Source organism: Mustela lutreola, chromosome 17, assembly GCF_030435805.1.
Source record: "Mustela lutreola isolate mMusLut2 chromosome 17, mMusLut2.pri, whole genome shotgun sequence".
Lineage (NCBI taxonomy): Eukaryota > Metazoa > Chordata > Mammalia > Carnivora > Mustelidae > Mustela > Mustela lutreola.
The window spans coordinates 42,268,819-42,293,755 of record NC_081306.1 but is presented as its reverse complement, the minus strand read 5'-3'; the positions used below and the strand labels follow the sequence as shown (position 1 = coordinate 42,293,755).

The 24,937-nt window shown below is 48.3% G+C and overlaps 1 protein-coding gene and 1 non-coding gene across 8 annotated transcripts in view; one reads left to right on the top strand and one right to left on the bottom strand.

The window, feature by feature from the left end:
• CUX1 (cut like homeobox 1) overlaps positions 1-24,937 on the bottom strand; it is a 354,242-nt gene that overhangs the window by 136,372 nt on the left and 192,933 nt on the right. For all 7 annotated transcript variants that reach the window (XM_059155149.1, XM_059155150.1, XM_059155147.1 and 4 more), the window contains exons 5-7: positions 7,294-7,431; positions 3,340-3,463; positions 460-536 (exon numbers count right to left, since the gene is read on the bottom strand). In XM_059155149.1, coding sequence (XP_059011132.1) covers positions 460-536; positions 3,340-3,463; positions 7,294-7,431 — 339 coding nt within the window. The remainder of the gene's footprint in view (positions 1-459; positions 537-3,339; positions 3,464-7,293; positions 7,432-24,937) is intronic.
• On the top strand, positions 12,680-12,785 carry LOC131820212 (U6 spliceosomal RNA). Its single transcript, XR_009349530.1, has one exon. It is a non-coding gene; the product is annotated as a U6 spliceosomal RNA (small nuclear RNA).

Sequence of the window (24,937 nt, the reverse complement as noted above, 5' to 3'; positions counted from 1 at the left end):
AAAGCATAAAGAAACGATAAAAACTCCAGAACAACCTTTTTGGGCATCTTAAATTTTAAAGTTCTACTAGTACTGTGCTTAAGACGGGAGGAAGTGTTGTTTTTTTTTTTGTTTTGTTTTTCCCCCTCTTGGTTCCAAATGAGACATCGGTCCTTGACAGTTGGGCGATTTAGATGTGTTTGTTGGAAAAAGAGCAGAAAGAAAGGGCGGTGTGTGGAAGGGATGGGAAAGGAACAGACCCTCCCACCTGGACGTGACCCACTCAGGGTGGGTAAGAATGAGGTCAAGGTCGAGAGGCTGGGGGGAGGGGTCTGAGGAGCGTGGGCGCCTTCACTCGTCCAGGGGGCCTGGGACAGGGATGGGGGTGTGGAAGGGGGAGTCGGGGGACAAGGGCACAGCCCAAAGCCCCCCACTTCCGTCTTCCCCGAATGGACTTGACTAGGATGCAGAACGTCCCACCTGTCTGCAGACTTTGAACTTTGTGTTCCGCTTCCTCCAGCTTTGAGGTGGTAGACATCTGCGTCTCCTGCAGCTTTCTAGAAAGGAAGAGAATAAAGCCAACTTGGTCATCTTATTCCCCAACGTGAACGTCCTATGTGCTTTGGAGCTCGGCGGCCAACAGTCTTTGTGGCAATCCATGCCAATGGCCCTGGGTGCATGATGGGGCTACCGCTGGGGGCGCCACGAGCGTCATGTGGCTGCTCCCCAATCTTCAGCGCCCAGACTCTGTACCCACATGCGACACAAGGTGGAGCGTGCATCCCGCGGGACCTGATGCAGGCTGATGGCCACAGCCGGGCATCTTAAATGTAACTTGCTCTTCACGTGCCAGATATTTAAAAAAATAAAAATAAAAATCATCATCACGCACTCATTGTTTTCCGAAGTTCCCCAAGAAGAATGATACATTTACATTTTGCTGACACAATGAAGGAATTTGTTGGGATAAAGGATGTGCTAATAGATGTGACAGCTGCTCCACGTCTGTTATAATGGAATGTAAATGTGACCATAATACCTAATGCGCGATTGTCAGTGTTTGAACCCAGCGTCCCCGGATTTACATTTCCCCTGATCTCCAGATGAATTCCCTGGTCAATAAATAGCATTCCTTCCTCCTCATCTGCAGAAAATGTCTAAAAATAAGTTTATTATTTTTACATCATATGAAGAAAACACACGCTCTCAGACTAACAAACCTGGGAATACAAAAAAGTAGAAATTACATCGTTTAAAAAAATTGCTCAAATTTCCATCCCTTATGGAGAAGGGATTGCTCACGTTTTCACATATTCCAATTATAAAACTATTACAGGTTCTGAGTTAAAAAAAAAAACAAAAACCCACCGGCTCAAGTATACTATAAACTCACACGTAATATACAACAGTGTAATAGACATTCCCTGTCCCTTTCAGTGTGAAAGGGATCACAGCACGCGCGGCTTGCCCACTTTTTCACTTACTTCCTTACTTTGGAAATGTTCTACACCAGCATACGTGGCTCCCCCTCATTCTTATTAAATAATTAACGTAACCAGCCTCTGCGGACTGTTGGATTGTTTACTGCCTCTTCCTACTAAACAATTCTGCAGTGATCATTATGTAGACATTGTTGCGTAATTGTGACAGTGAATCTGCTGGAGGAAGTTCTAGCAGAGGAGTTAGAATGGTCAAAGAGTACGTGTGATTTTTTTTTTTATTATTGTTGTTCTGATAGATATTGAGAAACTTCCCAGTAACCAAAAAAAACTCACTAATTTAAACTCTTGCCAACAGTATGTGAGTGTTTGTTTTCCTGCGCCAACACTAGATAAAATTAAACTGAATTTTCCTGCTGAGTAAAGCTGAGCATTTGCTTCTCTTCGTAAGAACTGTCTGCGTATCTCCGGCGTCCACTTCATAGCTCTCGTTTTTTCCTACTAATCTGTGAGGGCCCTTATGTGGTTGGAAAATGTCTTCTCAGTTTTTTGATGCTTTTACAATGTTTATTGTTATTTATTTTTAAATAATCAGTTTTCAATTATGATCAGAAAGAAATACCTACTCCAAAATTACTTAAAACAGAATACTTGCCCAAGTTTTCTTCTGGTATGTACACAATTGAATTATTAATGTTTAAAGCCTAGATTGCTTTCAATTTCTTGGTGTAAAGAATGACATTAAAAAAAACATCATCTAGCTTTATCTTCTCTCCCGAGTGGTCAGTCTGGTATTTGCATCTTTAAATACAATTAATTCTTTTACCTAGTTTGAAAAGCCAATTTAATAATATCAGATTCCCTGATGAACTTACTCTCACCATTTTCAGATGCATGACTTTGCTCTGTGTAGCGGTAATCACGCTGTATGTAATTGTCTATCCTGCATTTTCCACTCTGTGTCATGCTAGATACATCGCTGGTCTTACTTCAAATTCTACACTGTTATTATTTTAATGGCTGTGCCATGTTCCAGCTGGCGATGGCCCGGCTCTACCTACACATTCCTCTCTGGCTGGCATTCTGATGGCTTGCCTCCCCAAACCCTCACCCTAGGTAGTATCAGTAACATGGTGAGAAACTGCTCTGGGCGTCAAGTGCTGTTCTAGGAGCCCTGACCCTGTGGGGCTCCCTTTTCCCCTGGGGGCAGTACCCAGCCCTGCTCTCCCACACTGTACAGGACCTGCTTTGGTCCTGCAGCGAGGACTCTGGGAGGCTACGTGAGACCACGGGGGAGGCCGAGGCTGGAGTGCTGACCTGGGCTCTGGTCCCACCTCTGGGACCAGGCTGGCCGGGAGAGCAGGGCAGGTCCCGAATCTGAAGCCTTGTTTCTCTATCTGTAACAGATTTTACTGACATTGGCTGCTTGATATATGGAGTGTGGCGAGGTACAGAAAAGAGGCCAAAAACCCAAAAAAGCCCCCCAAAAAACAAAAACCCCAAGATTTGTGGCTGATGTTAAATATCTGCATTCATTTCGGCAGGTGGCAGGATTTCAGCGTGCGTCTAGGGCGTCCCCAGAGAGGGCACAAGGCCACACCCTGTCATCTCAGCTCACGTCAGTGCACGCCAAGCGCACACGCTTTGTGCTCAAGCCTTGGACCCGCGTGGCCTTGACAGACACACTTGACTACCTGACTCCACCCTCTGGTAAGTAACAAAGCACGGCCCTCAAGGTAATCTCCCAGATGACAGAGTAAGGGACACCTTGACTTTTCAAACAAAATTTTGGCGAGAGCCGCGTGGAGTGTGGCTCGCCATCTGGGCTGGTCTCCCGAGCTTGCTCCGAAGGCTCCTCGCAGAGTCAAGTTCAGGGCTAAGAACATCGTGTCAGTGCGTGCAGACCCCACCAGACACTCACCTCTCCTTTTCCGCAAAATCATTTTGTAACTTCTGTTCCTTTTCGAGAGCTATAGTCTCCGCTTGGTTCTTCAGAGTCTGTTCATATTCTCGGATTTTTTCTTTAAGTGCTTTTATCGTAACCTCTGCAGAAACAGAAACATATGGGAGTGAGCGGCGCAGATTCTGTGCGGCTACACACACAAGCCTTCTGCGACCTGGTAGGATCGCTGTTCTAAACTTTAGCTCCTCAACCTTGACACAAAATCAATGGTTACGAGTCCCTTCGGAGACCTTTTACTCTCTAAATGTTAAATTGAACTTTAAACATTTAGGCTGCGGAGGATCAATGGATTTTGCTGGGAAGAAGAGTTACGGTTTCTTCAATACGACTTACAAAAAAGTGGGGGGGGAATCAGTGGTCATACAGAATACCATCTTATTGATAAGCTTTAAATTAGTCCTCTACTGAGGGAAGATGAATTGTGTTTTTGTGCAGTTTAAGTACTTTCTCACAGTTCATAACAGTTCATAAGCGTGTGTGCGTTCTGGAAGAAGGCGTCCTGGCCAAAGTCAGGTGAGTCTAGAGACGTGCCTGGCCCCATGCTGCGGTCCTGTGGGTTCACAAGTGACGGGGTACCGTGGGGGACGTGGTGTGATAAGCAGGCACGGTGCACGTCTAAGGGACGCACCCCGGAACTGGGAGCTGTGTGTGCGGAGCAGGGGACTCCTGGAGGAGCCAGATCTCTGGAAGAGTGAGTGCCAGGGGTGTGGGCAGAGGGCTGGGTGACGGAGGAGCTCTGCGGGGCTCAGTGCTCAGAGCCCCTCGTGGGGCAGGGCTGGCCCCAGAAAGCCTGGGCCCCACCACCACTGAATGCGTACTTCTAGCCCTTGTTTTAATGAACCCAATGGGAACGCCAAAGCAGACGTAATGGACAGGGCAGCGCCCTGACTCAGACCCGTGGGTGGCTCGAGGGCAGGCCTATTCCGCCTGCTCCCTCCACAGACACCCCCACCCCACCCTCTGTGCCGGACCGTCCCTGGCAGGCACTGAGGTCCCAGCTCCGAGCAGAGCAGAGCTCTCGGGGAGCTGCACCTGCTGCGCGTGATCCGTCTCGTAGAAGGCGAGGCCGAGAAAGGCACGAATGAATGGGGGAGCCTACGCGGGCTGACTGGGGGAGGCCCGGATGGCGCTTGTGACAACGGGGCTCCAGGCTCATGCGACAACACTGGCTGCCAGGTCTTCGCCCAAGTCAGAACTTGCTTCGGGGCCCTCGGTCCTTCAGGTTGTGACCCACATGCGGCTTTTACAGCCCCAGCTGCACAGACGTGCGGGGCAAGGCCGGAGCCCATGCGCGGGCGGTTAGTACCCGCATGGCTTAGGGGAGAAAAGCCAAAGGCTCTTCCACGAAGAGAAGAAATGGGCCCTTTTCATGAATTGGAACCTGAAGGGCTCTCCGTAGAACCTTCCACTTTCATTCAGTGGAAACCTCTGGGTTCTCCTTAGAGAGACAGAGAGACAGAGAGAGGAAATTAAAACCAATGACCCCGTCAGGGCATCTGAAAGGAGAAAGGGGGTCTTTCTGCCTTTGGGGCTGGCTGTTTGGGGCCTGAAAGAAATACTGTGTGAGCCTCAAGGCTAAGCACACACGTCGCTGTAGAGCCACAGTGACAGGGACAAAGCTGGGCAGGAGCGGACCCAAGTAGACACCACAGGTCAGCTCCGAAAACACACGCACGCTCTGTAAGTCCAGGTCCATGTGACTGTGTCACTGTGGAGCATTTCTGCCTCTCACAACTGGTGGGAATTATCTGTGTTGCCCGTGGACCTCAGTGCTCACTCCGGCGGGGTTTCTCAGAGTGACACAGCCATGCTCCCCCCAGGGGAGGCCGGGGCACCAGCCGGGGGGCTCCCACTCTGTCTGACGGCATCTCTTTGCCATCCCCACCCCGCCCGGGCTGCTTGCTGGCCAGCCGAGACTAAGCCGGGGCTGGCTCGTCCTGGAGCCTCTGGTCCTCCTCCTGCAGGCCGGCCTGGGTCCGGGACATTCCCCAGGGTGGGGGTGCCAGCTGGAGCCCCTCCCTGTGAGCCCGTGAAGGGGGAGGAGACTGGTCGCACAGAGAGAACCGCAGTGCTCTGCTCTATAGGCGCGCCTGGGCGCCAATGTGCTCAGCTTTAAATGGCGGGGAAAGTTCTAGCACATGATAAAGAGGCCCCTTCTGCTCTAACTTTGCATCCATCTACACTACGGCTGTGACGTAAACACACGTCATGTGCACCCCACCTTTCCAAGTCAAAACCATCATGTACTGGGAAGAAAGGAGCGGAAATCGTCATTTTGTAAAGATATTAATAAATAAGGAACGGTGAGAATTTCTAGAAAAAACAGCCATGGGCAGTAAGATCCTCTGATATTTACTGAGTGCCAGGAAAAGTGCGCTAAAGAGCCCCCCAGCATCTCAAGAAAGCCCACCGCAATCCTTAGTGGTTACGATGTGAGGCCTCCCACCCAAGAAAGAGAGGATTTTCACGAAGTGAGGTCCCTCAATCACTTGTTTAAGGTCTCAGAGCTAAAAAGTGGCCCTGGAGGGTCTCAAACAGGTCTGTCTGCCTCCGGAGCTTTGTTCTGAAGTCTGGGGACTAGGGTATCTCACTGAAAAAAGCCCATCAGATGGGGCCTTTGGGGAGGACATCCCATACGGTAACAGTTCCTCGCGGGGCCGCTGGCCCTGGGGGAGCCAAGCGAGCCCGGTCGCCGAGGGAGACCATACAGGGCCCAGGGCCCACCTGCACCTCCTCCAACAACAACAAAAAAATCCATCCATAAAAAACAGGACTAGCGGGTCTGTCAAAATGAGACGTCAGAGGTCACGGGAGGGAGAAAGGCAGCCCCCTCCTCCTGGGCAGTGCTGCTAGGAAGCCGGATGCGTGCATTCCCGGGTTCTCTCTCACCTGGAGTGTGGGGGGAAGGCGACCCCTTCTCTAACCTAGATCCCAGCCCGCTGTGTCCAGTGCCTCACTGTGAAGCAGGACAAAGCTGTCCCGACGCACCCCAAAGACTTACTGGTCCCTGTGGAGCCAGAGTGAGGTGTACTCCCCCCGATACAGGGGAAAGGGGGTCCTCAGGACGCCTCTCGAAGCCTGTCTCCAATGGTCTCAAAGCCAAGGATACTTTAAAGATCTAAGTGATTGTTCTCCAGTGCACGGAACAGATTGGAGAAAGGGCTGCTCCCCCAAAGTCACCCAAAAGGCCAGCAGCCCCTGGCTCCCAGCTCCTTCCTCGCCCACATGCCTAAACCAGAACACACGGGTGACATTTTAGGTGGCGCTGGCAGAACAACTGGCAGCGGCTGCGACATGGGGCTGCGCTCTGTCCCCGCGACAGGCAAGCCTGCAGGCTCCCGCACACGGTGACCACATCTGGATTCAAGATGCTGCAGAGACCCCTCTGTTCTTCCCCGACAGGAAGAGCTGGGCGACCTCTGCCCTCCCGGCCTCGGTGGGTCGCCGGCTGGGCAGCCGGGCCAGTTCTCTTTCATTCAACTCGGAAGGACTAGGGGATGTGGAGCAGCGGCCATTATCAAAGGACTTACAGGCTCCGGCCCTGTGATCACGAGCTGGCTCTCTGACAGCTGTCGCCCACAGGCAGCCCATCAGCCTTCTGAAAGGCTGACCCCATCCCACGATGATCTAGGAAGAACTGCAAAGACTCCTGGGCAGGCCCGTCCTGGGGCTGCAAGAGCAGGTGTCGTCACCGTGCTCGGGAGAAGTTTTGCTTCTAAACGGCTTCGCGTTATTACTCTTATCATCTCTCTCTAACGAATCTGATTTGGGTCCCACCCTGACTTCCTGACGTGGAATCCAGTTAGAGCTCGTCCGGAGAGCATGGGGAGGCAGCTAGAGGCAGAGGGGAACAGCAACAACAAACAAGGTGAAGACAAGAGAAAGTAAAGCACAGAACCGTCTGGCACCCACCTTGATTTTTCACTTCGGCAAATTCCTTGTTGTACTCTTCCAGAGTTTCCCGAAGTTTCTGGTTCTCTGTTTCAATGTCGTGCAGACGCTGCACTTTGAGCTGGAGCTGCTGCCCGAGGTCCAGGGCAGGCACGGGATCTACGGGACAGGACAATGCACGTCACCCAACTCCGGGCACAGACCAGCCACGTTCACGGCCCGGAGCAGGCCAATGGCAGGGCCCAGGAGGTCAGCCTCCCCTGGCTCCCCCGAGGCTTCTCTGGCCCCTGCAGAGCCCCAGGTGACAGGCCAGGGATGCTTCTCTGCAGCCTACAAAGGATGGGCACGCAGCCCCAGCCTCCAGGGCCACAGTTTGTGGTTGTGGTGTGGCAGTGGCCACGGGTGCACTGGGATCTGCCCACAGCTCTGGCATGGTGCAACACTCGGAGGATTTCTGGGTCCTCGAGCTGATGGACAGGAAGGGGACACACGTGGCAGAGGCAAGGGGAGGCATCAGAAGCCTCAAGTCTCCTATAATGCTTGGGAGGCTGGAAGTACCACTGATGCCCTGACAGTGTCTTGCTGTCACGGACACCCTGAAGGACGTTTTCTCACTGGAGCTTCCCCACCATCCCAGGGAGGGGTTGTGACGGCGTGTTGTGTTCCTGTCTCACAGGTGGGACTAAAGCTCCTGGGAGCACAGTGGCTTGGCCAGGGTTTCCCGGCTCCGTGGCGGGCCGCCCAGCTGCAGGGGCGAGACTCCCCGGGTCACAGTGCGGATGCGGGAAACCGCACCTGCACGGGTCGCATGACGTCCCGCGGGCCAACTCGGTGTGTGATCTGCGATCAGACGGACCTACACAAAACTGGATTCTCCCCTCAAATTCCAGACTGCAGAACGGAACTTGCAATACTGACTCTTGGCCTTTTGACTCTATTGCTAACTCAGCGCGCGGTGGGGAGATGCTGATGCTCTTCATTCTTTCCTCCGCTGCCAGAAAGGTGCGTCTCTGGTCCACCTGCTGGGCACCGGGCGAGTGCCTCCCCTAGAATTCTCGGCCGGTCCGCGTGGAATAACCCAGTCCGCTGGGCTTAGAGATTACTGGAGATATTTCTGGTATGGACGCCAGTCTCACTTGTGAGGTGGCTGCGAAGATTTAGTCTCTGCGGCAGGAATGCTAAACACCGGGCCCCGAGCATCAACAAGGGCATATATTCAAGAGCGCACTTGATTTTCAAATACCAGAGTCATTAATTTTTCAGACCACCCTCGGTTCCTGGAAGCGAGGGGAGATGTCCCATGCCTGAGTCGGCCAGTCCGCCAGGAGCCAGGAGCCCTGCGAGATGCCAGCGTCTCCGCAGAGTTTACAAAGACGCCGGCCCTGGGGAATGTCCAGTGCAGTGGCGGACCTGCTTGCGGGGCTTTAACACAGCACTGGCTGTCATGCGACCCCTGGGGCCGGAGGGGGGCATTTATCCCGGGTGTCTACACAGTTTATGACTATGTCACTTTCTCATTTGTGGCTCTGCATTATTATTTTAATCAGCATTAAAATATTTACATTAAATTAGATTTCAAAAGCTATTCTGGGGAGACGGGTCCTTATAAGTAGGGGGTAGTGGTAACCCAGAGGCAGAATTCCTCAGAACATTCCAGGTGCTGTGTTTTTTGTCCTTTTTTTTTTTCTTTCATTTCACGCTTCTCCAGGGTACTTTCCTACCTCCCCACCTCCAACACCTGCCTTTTTCACCCTTCTGTCTCCCAGTGGTCCCACGCAGGTCAAAAGGCCTGAAGGACAGAGACAGTCCGCCCAGGGCCCTCTTCATCTAGAACACCCATCTGAACTTGACACTGAGGTCAGGGAAGGATTGAGAAGAACCACTGCACTTGGATAAAATTCTATTAACGTTTGCGCATGGAGGCTTTCCAGACAGCTGCCCGTACAAATTATATTTTTAAAGAGCTAAGCAAGTATCCTGCCCTCTCCGTCCCAAAAATTTCTGGCGACAACTTTTCTAGTCCATTCCTTTTAAAAGGCCAGGACCCATTGTGTCTGCTTCGAATAAAAAATAGCTTCCCTCGTTCGATTCAGCCAGGAACTCAGTGACATATAAAAAATAACATGCACATTATCAAGTGAATGGGAACTAGACCTTTAGACAAAATTTCAAAGCATTACATTGTAAATGAAAATTCTGGCAATCTCATAATTATTCATTAGGCATGTATATTTAATTTAACACTATTAAAGGTTAATGCCTAAGTAGCAAAACTGGTCACAGAATAAAGAATGAACTCAATGTTCAAACATCTCTATGTATTAAACTTCAAACTTTACTACGGTACAGTTGAACGACTAGACGCCTCCAGCATTTGAATATTGTTTTGGATTATGTAAAAGGCATTGCTGAAGTCGCTCTTAGGCTTAATTTTTATTACTTGTATTAAAGGAACAGCTAATTACCACATGACAATATAATGACTCTAGCATTTTGGGCTGGAGACCAAAACAATGAATCTCGGCGTGCCGAACCCCAACCTGTATGTTAATCCAGGGGAAATCATGGCTTTTTGTCTCATTAATGATTCCCAGGGCCATTAAACCCCACACAAGTATTGTTGGGTCTCATTCTGAATGTCACAAGCCTCCGACCTCGGCAGCTCAATTAGGGAATTGCCTGGTGGAGGCCAGAGAACACACCAAATCCAGCAAACCCGTCTCCTTGCCTCTTCCAGTTCAACGGGCTTGAGCGTTGGTTCCATCCGCCCAACGTGACAAACTTGCAAAGTGTTTTACAATCATCTGATAGTTAATTCCTAAAACGCTCTTTGAGGCATTATGGAGCTCATTATGCAACACAGGACCCAGAACATAATTACAACAAACAACAACAATGCCATCACCTGTATTTACCCAGCACCTTCTCCTAAGTACATGTAACATGACCTCATTAATTCCAGCCGGCACAGTCAGAGGTCGGGGGAGGGGGCGCTGGCACAGGGACTGGGGGGGGGGGGGGGAGAAGTCGGAGGCAAACAGGCGCACACAATTCTAATTAGGATTTCTGCTTCCTGAACCAGCAGCCAACTAAATTATACTGTCTCTTCAAGCACTAATTTAACAAGTATTTCCTACGCATCTCTCTGCTCTGGGCAAGGCCAGGGTAAGGCGCTGGGACGAACGTGCAGCAGCATCAGCTGGGACCAGCCTCACGGGAGAGACACAGCAAGTTCACAAATGACCAAAGGGAAAGCAAAGCGGGCGACACTGACGAGATGAGCTGGAGACCACTCCCGGATGGAGACCATGGGGGCAATCGGGCCTGGTGGGAGACGCAGCAAGTGGGCACGGAAGCGCCAGGCAGGGCCAGGAGAACACTTCAGTCCGACTGCTGGCGCCCATGTACATTTCATGACGTCAGGACCGTTCTAGGTGCTGGGTGGGGGGCATGGCGATAAGAAGACAAAACCCTTGCTCTCAAAGGCCTGACATTCTACTGAAATGAAGGAAATGGACAAAAAGCAAAACTAAACAAAACAAAATACTTTCAAGCACTGCCAAGCAGGACTATGAGAGGAAACAGGGTGTGGGAACGGGGAATGGGTCCTGGAGACAGATGGACAGGGAGGGCTTCCTGGAAGAGGTGGCGCTGAGATTAAGAGGCAGGTGCCAAAGATGAGAGACTCTGAAGCCTCTTGGCAGAGAGAAGAGCAGTGCAAAGGCCCGGAGGCGGATGTGAATGTGGCATATTCCAGGCACAAAGAGAAGCCAGCAAGGCTGCGGTGAAAGGAAGAAGGACCGCAAGGGACACATCGTCAGTGACTGAGGCCTGTGTTTAGGTAGCTAAAGAAGAATACAAACAAAGTTAAGGAGAGAAAGAGAAGACATAAAGAAGAATCAAATAGAATTCTGGATCTGAAAATACCAATTACTGCTGACACGGTAAGTAGCGCATCAGTCTCATTAAAAATACAACGTCTGAATCAAGTTTGTATTCAGTTCTACTCCTGATGGGAAAACCCGTCAGCAGAGGACGCTGGTAAGGTAAGCCTCTGGCCTACAAGAAGAAAACTGCAGCACTCAGGACCAAAGAAAGGCTTGTTGGTTTGGTGGCAAAGTATTTAAGAGTTTTAGGCTTAAAGACGAGTTATGCAATTTTCTTTTGAAAAGTTAAATGTTCCACATTAGCTGCCCTGTTCTCTGATGGCAGATGGCTATCAGTAGTACGCTACCTTGCAGACATTTTTGAAAAAACAAACACATGATCTAGTTGATGTTCTAATACTGGGCAAAAAATCACTTCTTGAAAGAAGCTCATGCTATAGTGATAGCATTTCAAAAGCAGGTATTTGGAAACATTCCCATCATCATCTAAATGTACAGGCAAAAACAACGTCCTCTACGAAAATGTCTCAGCCACAAAAATGACTGCAAAAAATAGGATAATCGGGGGGGTGGGGTGGGGGGAGATAAGTTAATAAAAACAGAACTAGAAATGACAAGAGATAATGGGATTAGTTGATGACGATGTCAACAGCTATTATAAGCCTGCTCAAGGATTTAAAGAAAAATATAAACACAATGAGGAAAGAAATGGAAGCTACAAAGAAGAAGCAAATGGAATTCTGGAGCTTGAAATACAATGTCAGAAATGGAAAAAAAAATAATTCCCTCAACTGGCTTAACACCAGATTAGACACTGCAAAAGAATAAAGATCAGTGAATTCACAGACCCAATCATAGAAACTGTCTGAATAGGAAGAATGTTACTAAAACCTCAGCAACCTACGGAATGGTACCAGGAGGTCTAATGCTGGTCCTGGAGAGGGGCAAGGAGTTGATCTGAAGAAACAGGGGAGAAATATTCCAAATTTGGTAAGGGTTATAAACACGAAACTCCAAGAAACTCAACAAATTACAAATAGGCTAAACACAGAACACCAATAAACTTCAACAAATTGCTGAAAAGAAGAATAAAAAGGCAATCTTAAAAGCCAGAGAAGAGAAGGCTTGTTCTGTGCAGGGGAAGAAAAATAAGACTAACTAGGAACCTCCTGTCAAAAATAAAGCAGGCCAGTTCTGAGAGACAGAGAAAGAGAGAAACAAACAAATAAATCCAAAATTGCCAATGTACAGTTTTATACCCAAGAAAAATGTCTTTCAAAAAAATGAGGTTGAGTTTTGTTTTTTTCCCCCTCAGATGAATGAATGGTCAGCATGCCCACACTGTAAGAAATGTTAAGGGAGATGATATAGACTGAAAGAAAATGGTGCCGGACAGAAACCTGGATGTGCACAAAAGAATAAACAACACCAGAAATGGTAAATATATAAAAATAAAATGCTATTTTTCTCATTTTTAATTTCCCAAGAAGATCATTGACTATTTAAAAGCAAAAATAGTAGCGCTCGCTTTGGCAGCACGTATACTAAAACTGGAACAGTACACGGAAGATTAGCTTGGCCGTGCACAAGGATGACATGCAAATTTGAGAGGCATTCCATATTTTTCTAAGGTGAAAGAAGAAAGCAAAAATAGTAACAATGTACTGTACCATTAGAACATATCTAGGAATAAAATGAATAACGATACACAAAGGACTAGAGAGAGAAAATAAGTGTATTGGAAGATTCTTCCATTGTATGAGAAGTAGTATAATATTATTTGAAGGTACAGTGTAATAAATTAAAGATGGTGATTGTGAACTCTAAGTAATCACTGAAAAAATAATACAAAGAGTTACAGATAACAAGACAATTGGGGAGGTAAAATAAGATCATAAAAAATAATCAAATGAAGCAGGAAAAAAATAACCCAAACCAGGTAACACAAGTAGGAAACAAACAGTAAGTTAGTTGGCAGACTTAAACCCAACTTTATCCATAATTATACTCAATGTAAAAGACCTAACGTTCCACTTAAAAAGAAGATTGTCAGATTGGACAATGAAGGAAAGCATAGCTGTTTATAAGAAATGCAACTTAAGTATAGTAACAAAAAACAGGTTAATAGTAAAAGCATAGAAAAAAGATCAAACATGAAAACATTAATCAAAAGAAAGCTTGAGTGACTAAGTTCAAATCAGACAAAGGAAACTTTAGTAGGACATGAAATATTACTAGGGATAAAGAAAATCATTGTATAAACTTAACAGAAATTGTATGATGCATTTCCTGCAACCACAACAGAATAAATCAATGACGTAACTTCCCTACCCCAAGAAGAGTGAATAAAACCCAAAGTAAGTAGAAGTTGGTAAACAGTAAAAACAAAGAGTAATAAAACTTAAATCAGAGGGGGAAAAGAGAAAAAGTAAGGCAAGCAAAAGCTAGGTCTTAATAAAAAAAAAAAATCATTAAAATTGACTAGCCTCCAGCCAGAATGATCAAGAAGAAAAAAGAGAGAATCCACAAGTTCTAAGATCGGAAATGACAAAGAAAGTATCACTACACATCCTACAGATACTTGAAAGATAACAAAATATTATGAACAACACTATACCAGTAAACCGGATAACTTACATGAAATGGATCGTTCCCTGAAAAATTACCAAAACTGACGCAAGAAGAAATAAAACATCTTAATAGTCTTTTATTTTATTTATTTATTTTTGAAAAAGATTTTATTTATTTATTTGACAGACAGAGATCACAAGTAGGCAGAGAAGCAGGCAGAGAGAGAGAGAGAGAGAGAGAGAGAGAGGAAGCAGGTTCCCCACTGAGCAGAAAGCCTGATGCAGGGCTTGATCCCAGGACCCTGGGACCATGACCCGAGCCGAAGGCAGAGGCTTTAACCCACTGAGCCACCCAGGTGCCCCATTTATAGTCTTTTAAATGTTAAAGTTAAATTTATAATTAAAAATTTTGTACCAAAGAAAACCTCAAGCCCAGATGCCTTCACTGGTGAACTAGAGAAGTTTTAGAGAAGAACAATATATATCTTACACCATAACAGAGATGGTGTAATATAATACTGGTGTCACGGATAGATATCTTACACCAACTCTTTCAGCAAACAGAGAAAGAGGAGGCAGCACTTCTCAACTCATTTTGTAAAACCACAGTCCTATATTCCTGATGAACGTAAATGTGGAAGCTCTTCATGAAATATTAGCAAATCGAATCCAGCATATTCTAAAAACCACAACACATCATAACCAAGATTTATCCTAGGAAGACGAGGCTGGATTAACATCACACCATCAACCACGTAACTTCACCGTATGAAGAGCATAAAGGTAAAAAATTGTATGATCACCTCAACAGATGCAGAAAAAATCTGAGAGAACTCAGTATCTATTCATGACAAAAACTCCTGGCAAAGTAGGAATAGAAGGGCATTTTCTCAACCCCATAAAGAGTTTCTATTAAAACCCCACAGCTAACATCATACTTAATGGTGAAAGACTGAATGATTTTCCCTAAAGGTGGGATCAGTGCAAGATGTTTGCTTTCTGTACTTCTATTCATGGTCACACCTGAGGTCCAAGCCAGCGCAAGAAAAAAAAAAAAAAAAAAAAGAAGTATTTGACATTACAGATTGGAAAAAATACAGAACCCATCAATAACACTACCAAACAATTTGATCTGGTATTTATGAACATTCCACCCAACATCTAAGAAGTACACAACCACTTTGAGTGCACAAGGAACATGCAAGATAGAGGATCCCAAGGAATTTACCAAAAAGCTTTCAGAAATAATGGGTGAGTGTGAAAAGGCCACAAATATAGTATTATTATATAAAAATTAAGTGCATTTCTATATAAAAGTGACAAATGGAAAAGAAAATTATAAAGAAAATACTATTTACTACGGCATCCAAAAACATGACCTACTTGGGGTTATGCTGGATGAAATATGTGCCAGGCTTGTATGCTGAGAACTATAAAATATTCCTGAGGGAAATCACAAAAGACTTAAATAAAAACACCATGTTTGAAAGGAAAGATTTGGTAGTCTTAAATTGTCCATTATCCTCAGATTATCTATAGAGGAACCCTGATTAAAATTCTAGGACACAATGTGTGAAAAGACGACCAGGGATACCTAGGTGGCCTCTGCCTTCGGCTCAGGTCATGAACCCGGGGTCCATGGATTGAGTCCCACATCAGGCCCCTCACCTGGTGGGGAGTCTGTTTCTCCCTCTGCCTGCCACTCCCCCTACTTATGGGCACACATGCCCACATGTGTGCTCTCTCGCTTGCTCTCTCTCTCTGACAATAAATAAATAAATAAACAAAATCTTACGAAGACCAAAGATAAAGAACTTCTATTACCTGATTAACACTGACTGTAAAGCTCTAGTAACCAAGACAGGGTGACATTAACATAAGGACAGACACACAGAACAATGAAATAAAATAGATGGTCCTTTACTATATATATATATATATATATATATATATATATGTATATATATATATATATATAGACAGATAGATGCATATATGTCTGTCTATATACATAGATTATATACACAAAAGAGAATCTAGACAACATCTCACACACATATTGTCCATTAATTTTCAATGAAACTTGACCTTAATTTCAAACCACACGTAGAAACTAACTCAAAATGTATTATTGGCCTAGAGGTAAAAGATAAAAATTATATAACTTCACTGAAAACCACAAGAAAAAAAACATAGAGCCTAGTCAATAATTTCTTAGAACATAAAAAAAAAAGAAACCCAGACCATAAAAATCAGAGTAACTTGGGCTTTATTAAAATAAAACCTTATCCTCATATGAGGAGAAAATATTTGCAATGCATATATTTGACAAAGGACCTGTGTCTAGAATATATAAATTATTTGCAACTCTGTAATATGATGATCCATTTTTTTAATGGGCAAAAGATTTTAAACCCTTTATAAGCGAAGATCTAAGAATGACCAAAAGGCGCATGAAAAAATAGCATCATCTGTCATCAGGAAAATGCAAATTAAAATCACAACAATATAGGCTATACTCTCCGTGGAATGTCTAGCAGTGAAAAGACTGACACCACCAATGGATGGAGAGGACATGGAGGAACCGGAACGCCCACTGGTTTCCTGCTGGGGGGTTAAGATAACACAACTGCTTTGAAAGAACACAGCTTGGCAGTTTCTTGCACCTGTAACTGCATGCCTGCCCGGTGTCTCAACAATTCCAGTCCTAGGTAGTTATGTATTTGTACTTATGTATTTATAAGATTTTGATCATTTATGAGAGAGAGACAGAGTGAGCATGAGCAGGGAGAGAGGCAGAGGAAGAGGGAGTGGACTCCAGACTCCCCACTTAGCAGGGAGCCCGATGTGGGGCTCGATCCCAGACTCCAGGAGTACGACTTGAGCCAAAGGTAGATGCTTAGGTGAAGGAGCCACAAAGGCGCCCCTAGTCTTAGGTATTTAAAAAGTATGCCCACACAACAGCTGCTGATGAATGCTTATAGAGAGTTACTCACAGCAGCCCTCACGCCGGAAACCATACGGGTGTCCATCAGCAGGTGCATGGACAGCAGGTGGATGGACTACCCACACGGTGGGACACCATTCCACACCGCAAAAGGAGAGGACTATGACGACAGAGGTGGATCCCCAACACAGCACTTTGAGGCGAAGAAGTCAGACACAAACGAGAACATGCCAAGGTCTCCATTTATGTGGAACAGCCAGAAATAGTGAAACTGATTGAAACCGACAGAAAGCAGATCGGTGGTTGCTGGGGTCTGGGATCAGGAGGGAACTTTGGAGGCGATGGGAAGGTTCCATGTCTTGACTGGGAGGGTGGGCACGCTATCAAGCTGTACACTTGAGATTGGTGCGTTTTACTGTCTGCAAATCATGCCTCTACTAAGTTGACTTTAAAATATGGTATTTTGGGGAGAGCACAAAGTTTTTTGCACTGCTGAGAAAATATAAATTTGAAGTCGTTTTTATTCTTCATCACATCTTTTAATTCCATTTTCACCTTATGATTTATAATGTATTTGCTACATTCCTCTAACAAATGTCTGTCATTTAAAAAAGTGAATGCATAAGCATAGGCAAGGGGTATGATGTCAAGATTCGGGGGACGCGAACAAAAGTAGTTTGGAGACCACTGACTTAGACCCATCCAGCTGCCGTGCACAGGACGGCCGGGAGACGGGACAGGAAAGGTGAGAGCCCAGTGGGGCGAGAGGGTATGGTGGCCCGGACGAGGTTGGTGGTGGCATCTGGAAGGTAACACACAGGAAGTTACTTAGGGAGAGAATGTAAAAGCAGAAAAGAAAAAGGCTCGGCAGAGACTGGGAACTGCCCACATTAGGAGCCCAGCAAGGAAGAGGCAGTTGTGGTGTCGGGGAAGGAGTGTAGCATGTGGGGGGCGGTGTGTGTGGGGGGGGAAGGTCAGCAGGCATAACTGACTCTGGAGTTTTGCTCTCATGGGGAGTAGAGAGCTGGCCAGTGGCTGGCAGATGTCACCCTCCTCTGATCCCATATACTTTCTCAGTGAGGTCTGAGGTGTGCGGAGATCAGGGTGGAAACAAGGTATGAAACAGAACACGGATGGGGAAGAGGGGCTAGTCTGTGTTCTTTAAACTTGAAGTGAACTGACATCCTCTGGTCTTCTCGTTTTGGATTCTCAGTGTCACTGTAAAGGGAGTGCTGGCACGCTCTGAAAAAACTCAATATGGGGGGGGGGTACGTTCTAGAAGGAGGACGCCTCTGGCCTTCATGGAGCACGGTCGAGGCTGGGAAGCAGGGCTTCTGATTCGTGGGGGCCCCCCCGGTGCGCTGGGGAGGGTGTGGACAGGCTCTGGTGAGCTGCCTCTCCAGAGACACCACGAGGACTGGCAAGAACCATCTTGCCAAAACCAAGCCCACGTCTGCACAGAGAGGGCTGCGGGCAGCAGGGTTGTCCCCCACCATTGGGGGGGAGGGGGGTGAATGTGCCCCTTGTGAGTGCCATCCCGGCGATGACATCACAGCGCAGCAGACGCTCCTTTGCGCCGGGGCACTCTAGGCTAATGTAATCATACGATTACATAATTAACCCAGCTGTCTCATTAAGAAAATCAACTGGAATTCAGGGCATAATTAGTCATACAGCAATTAGCATGCTGATGAGCAACTGATGAAAAGCTGTCTAGCTATCAAGTGTGCCAGGACCACCCCGGTTACGGCAAAGGGGGGAAGAGGCGACACACCTCCCCGCGCGAGCGAGCCCAGGATCCCCAAGGCCCGGCTGGTGAGTCCCCGCACTGTGTCGAGGGGCTGGGAAGCTGATTGGCAGGGAGAGCCCAGAGGAGGAGAGGTGGCACGCGGACGTGGCCGTCGGCGCTCAGAAACCCATCTTGTCACATCTGCCTTTCTTTAACATGCAGCGATGCCTTGGCCAGCAAACCTTCGGTGCACAAAACGAAGATGCTCATCGGGCCCCAAATCTGCGTAAAGCTGGGCAAGAGCAGTAGAGAAGTATCTCCCTGTCTGGTTTACGATGACCCCAGGGCTGGGCAGAGTGTGACTGTCCCTTGGCCTCTGGTCCCCAGGCTGCTTCGGGACCAGCTCTGCGCCAGCGGAGAGACAGGAGGGCATCTGCAACCCGCAGCCTTCATGGCTTGGTCCTGGTTCCTCTTCTGCCCATCAGGGTGCTGGCTGGTGCTTGATTCTTGCGTGTGAATGAAAATGCTTTAGGAAGGTAAACTGCATATGTGCAAAGGGGATCCCGAGGTTACAGAGTTCTCTCTGGAGGGGCCTGGGCACCGGCTTGGCTGCCAACACCAGGCGATCTGGAAAACACGGACTGGAGCAGCCTCGCAGGATCAGGCAGGAGAGGCCACATCCCTACAGTCTTAAAAAATGCCACCAAGGAGTGCGTCCTTTTTAATGCTGGTATGAGAAGCAAGGGCTGTTTCTAACTAGATCCTCAGATACCGTTTCTTTTTTTCCAAAGTCTTGCCATCGGGATCCTTGGTCAGGGGCAGGCGGGGAAGGAGGAAAGATGGATGTCACGGTATTTTCCAATTTTAAATGATGGTGTGTCCTCCCTCGAACCTGGCGTGTCGGGCACAAAGGCCCAGACGATTATTGTCTTCTTACGGAGGCGCATTAAAAAGCAGTTCTCAAAAACGGTGATGTTCTACTTTATTTCTGGATCCTCAAACGCTAGGCGGCCGGGGATATTTACCAGGGCAGGTTTTCCCGAATGCAAATTACAGCCTCCCAGAGGAGCACCTGGGAGCAGGGGCATTTTCGAGAGGGTTCTGAAAACTGAGGGGCCTCTCTTCGCCCACTCTCCTTCAAGACTTCTGCAAACCAACACCTCGGCTCACACCTGCAGGCCAGTTACTCCGTGGAAATCAAGGGAGGGCAGGCACTCGTGAAACATGGAGTTCTAGCAGTGTTTCATGAGCCAATGAATATTTTATATAGCTGGTAATGTGCTTCCTCAGATTTAAATCTTAAAATAAACCCTTCCAGGCACTGCCTTTGTGTTTGAAGGGTTTGTGTCTGTAGGACCTAAACCACATCTTAGCAAGGAGTGACAGATGATTCTCTGTTGGGGGTTGAGGGGGGGCGGCGCGGACAGAGGCACGGCGGCGACGGGAACTTGCAGACAGAGGTTCTTATGGTGAATCTAGTCTCCAGTGCGGAAAGCCTCTGGGCCCCCCGTGTACAGGCGGGAGCTGACCCCCTGGTCTCGTCTCTCCGTTTTCTAAACTTCAAAAAGACCCTGTTGCCAAGATGTTTCTGAGACGGAGAAGTCACAGTTGTGTTTTACACAAATTGGTGTCTTACAAACACTCCACCGCCTAGTGCTTCAATTCTGAGCTGTTTTCTATTAATAAGGGCAATTCAGAGATGAAGATGTGATTGTTCTGATTTATGCTTTCCCCCCGACTATAGAGATAAATACATGCTCATTGTGGGGGGGGAAATAATCTGAAAAGTACCAAGAAGCAAGAGCAAGTCACCCACGCCAGGTTGATTCCGGGCAGATCACGCACACCGTAACTCTGGCTCAAGATACGGCACCAGTCCAGCTCTGCAAGAGCCTTCTGGAGAGGTCATTCTAGAATATTTCCAGCTATGGGCGAGGATCACACTTTAAGAGCGGAACCATTTATTTTTCCTTCCACTGCAGTCAGGGATGGAGGCTGCCTGTTTAGCCTGTTTAATTGTGGAAGTATTTTCTCAAAGAATGGGCAGTCTCCCATCAGGCAGAAAGGAACCAGCCAGAGGCAGGCGAGGGTCAAGGCTCCATCCCGTTTGTGCCTTACGTGCTCTAGGGCTTGGCACAAAACGCACCGCCAGGAAGTGCTGACCGAGGGAATGTGTTTTAGGACTTCAGAAACAGCACGCCTCAAACCTTCTCTCGCACACTCAGGGTCACTGCTGTTGATGGATATTCAGTGAACTTGGCTCTCACCCACAAACACATGCCCACCCATGCAGGGGGACGCTGGCCTCCTGAGTGAACCGGCCGCAGAGGGACTCCCCCTCTGGGGGCGCCTCGCCCAGGTCTCCTTACCAAGTCCTGTTGTTGGCAGATGGCTGTGACGTCTTCATGAGCTCAGCTCATTTGTAATAAATACAAATCTCAATCAGAGGTGTATTAAAAGAAAAAAAAAACTGTAAATACGTCCAAGTTGAAGCTACCCCTATAGGCTGACCGTGAAGAGTATGATATAAAACACGTCTGTGATGAAACTGACAGATGAAGCCATCTTGACAAACGTAGTAAAATCCTGACTTATTTATGAATCGAAAGGTAAAACCGCTCTCATTGACAATAAAGGCAAAGACCACTTTCAATTAGAACAATGATTAGAGACGATACTAGCAGTCGGGAAGAGAGGCTCATCCTGCCAACTGTCTATTGGTCTTCCCTTTAAGACTGACTGACTGATTTTAGAGAGAAAGGGGGTAGGGGGACAGAGGGAGAGAGAGAGAATCGCAAGCAGACTGTCCGCTGAGCGTGGAACCCGATGCCGATCTCACGACCCTGACATCATGACTGGAGCCAAAATCAAGAGCTGGACGACGCCTAACCGACTGAGCCCCCAGCTGCCCCTGCTGGTCTTCCTTTTCATTAATAAGCCAGAGGAAACCATGTATAAGCAAGCCCCGACACCCCACCGCGTCCTGGTGAGGGCTGGCCCCGTCACCTTCCTCAATCATCCCCCTACCTCCTTCGTGCAGGCAAAATCCATGCATTTGCCTCTAATTTTACTCCCGCCACCCGAAACCAAGTGACCTCATCTCTCCCTCCCCATGTCCCCTTGGGCACCTTTCCGATCTGTTGTCCCAACTGCAATCAGGAGTGTCATTTCCCTGCTCACAAGCCGTCCCCAGTTTCTGCCTGTGAGATGAAGCCCAGAGTCCGTCCCATCCCCGACCAGGCTCCTGCCTGCCTCCCCGGCGAGGTGACCACGAGGGCGTGCACCCCTTACTGGGTCCTGTGAGCAGCGGCCCCTTGACTGGGGACAGTGTTTCTGTTTAGATGACATGGTCCTTGGCCCCTCTTGTCACTGCCCAGGGCGGCTGCCTGGGACCCTGCCCCGCCCTCACCGAGCTCCACTCCAGGCCTGGTGGGTGTTACCTCCCAAATACTTGTCATACCTACACTTTAATTGCTATGTGTGTGGTTGCTTTTAATGCCCACATTCCCCAGCCCTCCGAAGTCCATGGAAACAAGAAGCCATCTGGCTGATTCGCTCCTGACTCCACCCCTGGGGCTCAGCGTGGTTCCTGCGACCCAGGGAAGGGACAGCTTCCGAGGCGCTCACCAACTCACCCCAGGGAGGGAGGCGTCGCAGCAGTGCGGAAAGAGGGCGTGTTTTGGCCAAAGTTAGCAGGGTATTTCCGATAAAAAGCATCTTAAGATGCCCTCAAAATGGACCACGGAATGAAGAACAGTCTGAAGGCAAATGAGGAAGGTGCTAAATTTGGGGAGAGTCTTACCTATTTCAACTGTTTGGGGGACTCATCAGGACAATTATGTATCTAAACGTTTATTCAGTGTCTCGAAGACGAAGGTGCTTGGGCGAAGAGAAGGGCCATCGCTTGGGATTTGGGGCGTGGAAGATGTAAAACGGAAGAGCCACAGGCCCAGTGTTTCTTCTCCCCCCAGAGTGGCCCCGGGAGCCACTGTCAGCCTCGGGAGCGCGGTCTGCTGCGAACAACGGCAGACTGCACGGGCTCAGCAAGAAATGGTGTGTCTTTCGCTGACTCATTCGACCAATGTTTATGGAGTTTCCGCGACGCGGCAGGCACTGGGGGAGACAGTAGGAAAATGACGAGGGACAAGACCCCATCCCCGTCTCCCTGCCGGGCCAGAAAGGAAAACAGCGGAGTGCCAGGAGTTGTAACGGGGGCAAACGCAGGGTGCTGGATGGGCGTGTGTGTGTGTGTGTGTGTGTGTGAGTGAGAAGGGCTAAGCCAGACCTGGGAGGTCCCGTAGGAGGGTCTCAGGTTCATCTGGAGGAATAAGGTATCCGCTGTGATGGGGCCTGGCCTGCCTGTGGGGTGAAGGATAAGCCATTCCTACAAGCCTGGAGACTCACTTTGAGAGGCGGTAGACACGAGGGGGTGGCCTGAACTATGAAGCGGAGAGCAGAAGCGGGGGTGGAGAGAAGTGGATGGAATCGAGAACATTCTGGAGGCAGAATGGCCAGGACGTGGTGACGCCGTGCTCTCGTGTGAGCAGCTGGGTTGAAGGCGGTGCTGGTTGCTGAGAGACGCAGAGCGAGGAGCTGGTTTCCTCCGGACACACTGGGTGGTTTCAGGGCGCCCGTCAGTCATTCGGGGGGCATGCCCAGGAGCTACCGGCTACGTAAGCAGACACTCAGAGGACTCAGAACTGAGCTGGGATGGAGCTCTAAGAGCCACTAGAGTGCCCCTAGGTGAGTTCTGTTGCTGAGGACTCCCGGGTGGCTCTGGGATGGCACCACACCTTGGGGCACACCACGTATCACACCTGCTGTACGCCAGGCCCTGCTCCAAGCCCTGGGCACAGAGTGACAACGCAAAGCTGTTCCTCAGTAGGACCAGCAGGCACGAAATAAGAAAAGACACAAATAAAATTTCCGCATCGTGGGGTGCGGGGGTGGGGAGAGAGGGTGCGCCTGGGTGGCTCAGTCGGTGGACCTAGTGCCTCTTGGCTTCCGCTCAGGTCATCATCTCAGGGTCATAAGGTCATGCCCCCCATCAGGCTCCACGTTCAGCACGGAGCCTGCCGGACATTCCTTCTTCCCCTTTGCTCCTCTTCCTGCTAACTCTCTCTCTCTCTCTTTCACAAATAAATAAGTTAAATCTCTAAAGAAAAAAATGTTTGGATGGGGAATGGGGGGTGGGGGGTTGGTTCTGTCAGATTTCTGGGCCAGCCTCCTTAGTCGCTGGCGCTTTGTCTCCGCCTCTCCCCGGAGCCAGCTGTCGGCTCTTCCCGGGCTCCTGGAGCTCGGCCATAGGACGCACAGCTGAAATACCCACCCCATTATTCCCGACAGCTGCCCTGACTTTTCCGATGTCGCGTGAGTTGCTGTTTTCTTAAGACCAGAATTTAACACTCTCTCCACCCCCACACTGATGTTTCTGGGTTCAGGTGGACTGCGGCCGAAAGCACACAGACAGTGAAACCCCAGACTCCCCCCACCTGCCTGCCTGTCAGTAAATGCGAGGCTGTTGCCCAGGCCCTTCCTGTAAGGCTCAGCCACAGGATTACTTCATCTGAGCAATAAGCAGACTTCAAAACCCAGGTGGAGGGCTCCAAGCTCCATTCCTGCGTTGCAAAGAACTTGCTGGATGTGTCAGACCCCAGCATTTGTAAGAAAGAAATACCTAGGAAGTGCGTGAAAGCGATCATACAGGGCACGCGGATGTACTTTGATCGACTTTTACTCTTAACAGAAAACATCAAACGTCATTTGCTCCCACTGCCTTACCCCGAAACTGCCAACTTGAATTCTCCAGCCAGAAATGTAATTATGAAGAATATCACCAATATGGGAAAAATGCTGATGGTACGATATTAAGCAACAAAAAAAGAACAGCTACCCGCGTTATACTCGAGATTCTATAAAAATTATAGGTCTATAAATGAGGCCTGCTCAGGCAAAGAGGAGAGTTGATTTAAAACTGCCTCTATGAGAAATTTAGATGGAGACTAACTGCAAAACGAGAAAGCCAGGAACTTGCTGAAGGGATTGCCCGGCTGAGAAAGTTCACTAAAGGAAGACCCAAGGACAAATGGACTTTTTAAAAAGAGAGCATAGGTTATTTAGAAAACAGCAGCTGAAGGCTCTCTGGGTCTCTGGCAAAGGCAAAACAAGCTTGTCCCCTTTCAACTAAGTCATCCACACAAAACTTGCAAAAAGAAAATGCAAGCAGGCCTACCAAGCTGCCAATTTCTGAGAAATAGTGCACGTCGGGCACCAAATGATCCAGTTACCCTGAAGAAGCCTCCTCATAAGCCTTGTCCAGGGTGGTCGGGAAACCCCTAGGTGGATACAAACTCTTGCAGAAAATCAAAAGGCTGCACTTTGGAACTAAGGGCTGGAGATGGTCCCCAAACAGTGAAAAGTTAGAAGAAAGAAAACCATTCTCATCACTAGGCTGTTCCCCCACCTTATTCCATTTTCCAGATGAGAAAGCTGAGGGCCAGAGAAGAAAAGGAATGTAACCAAGACCTCAAAA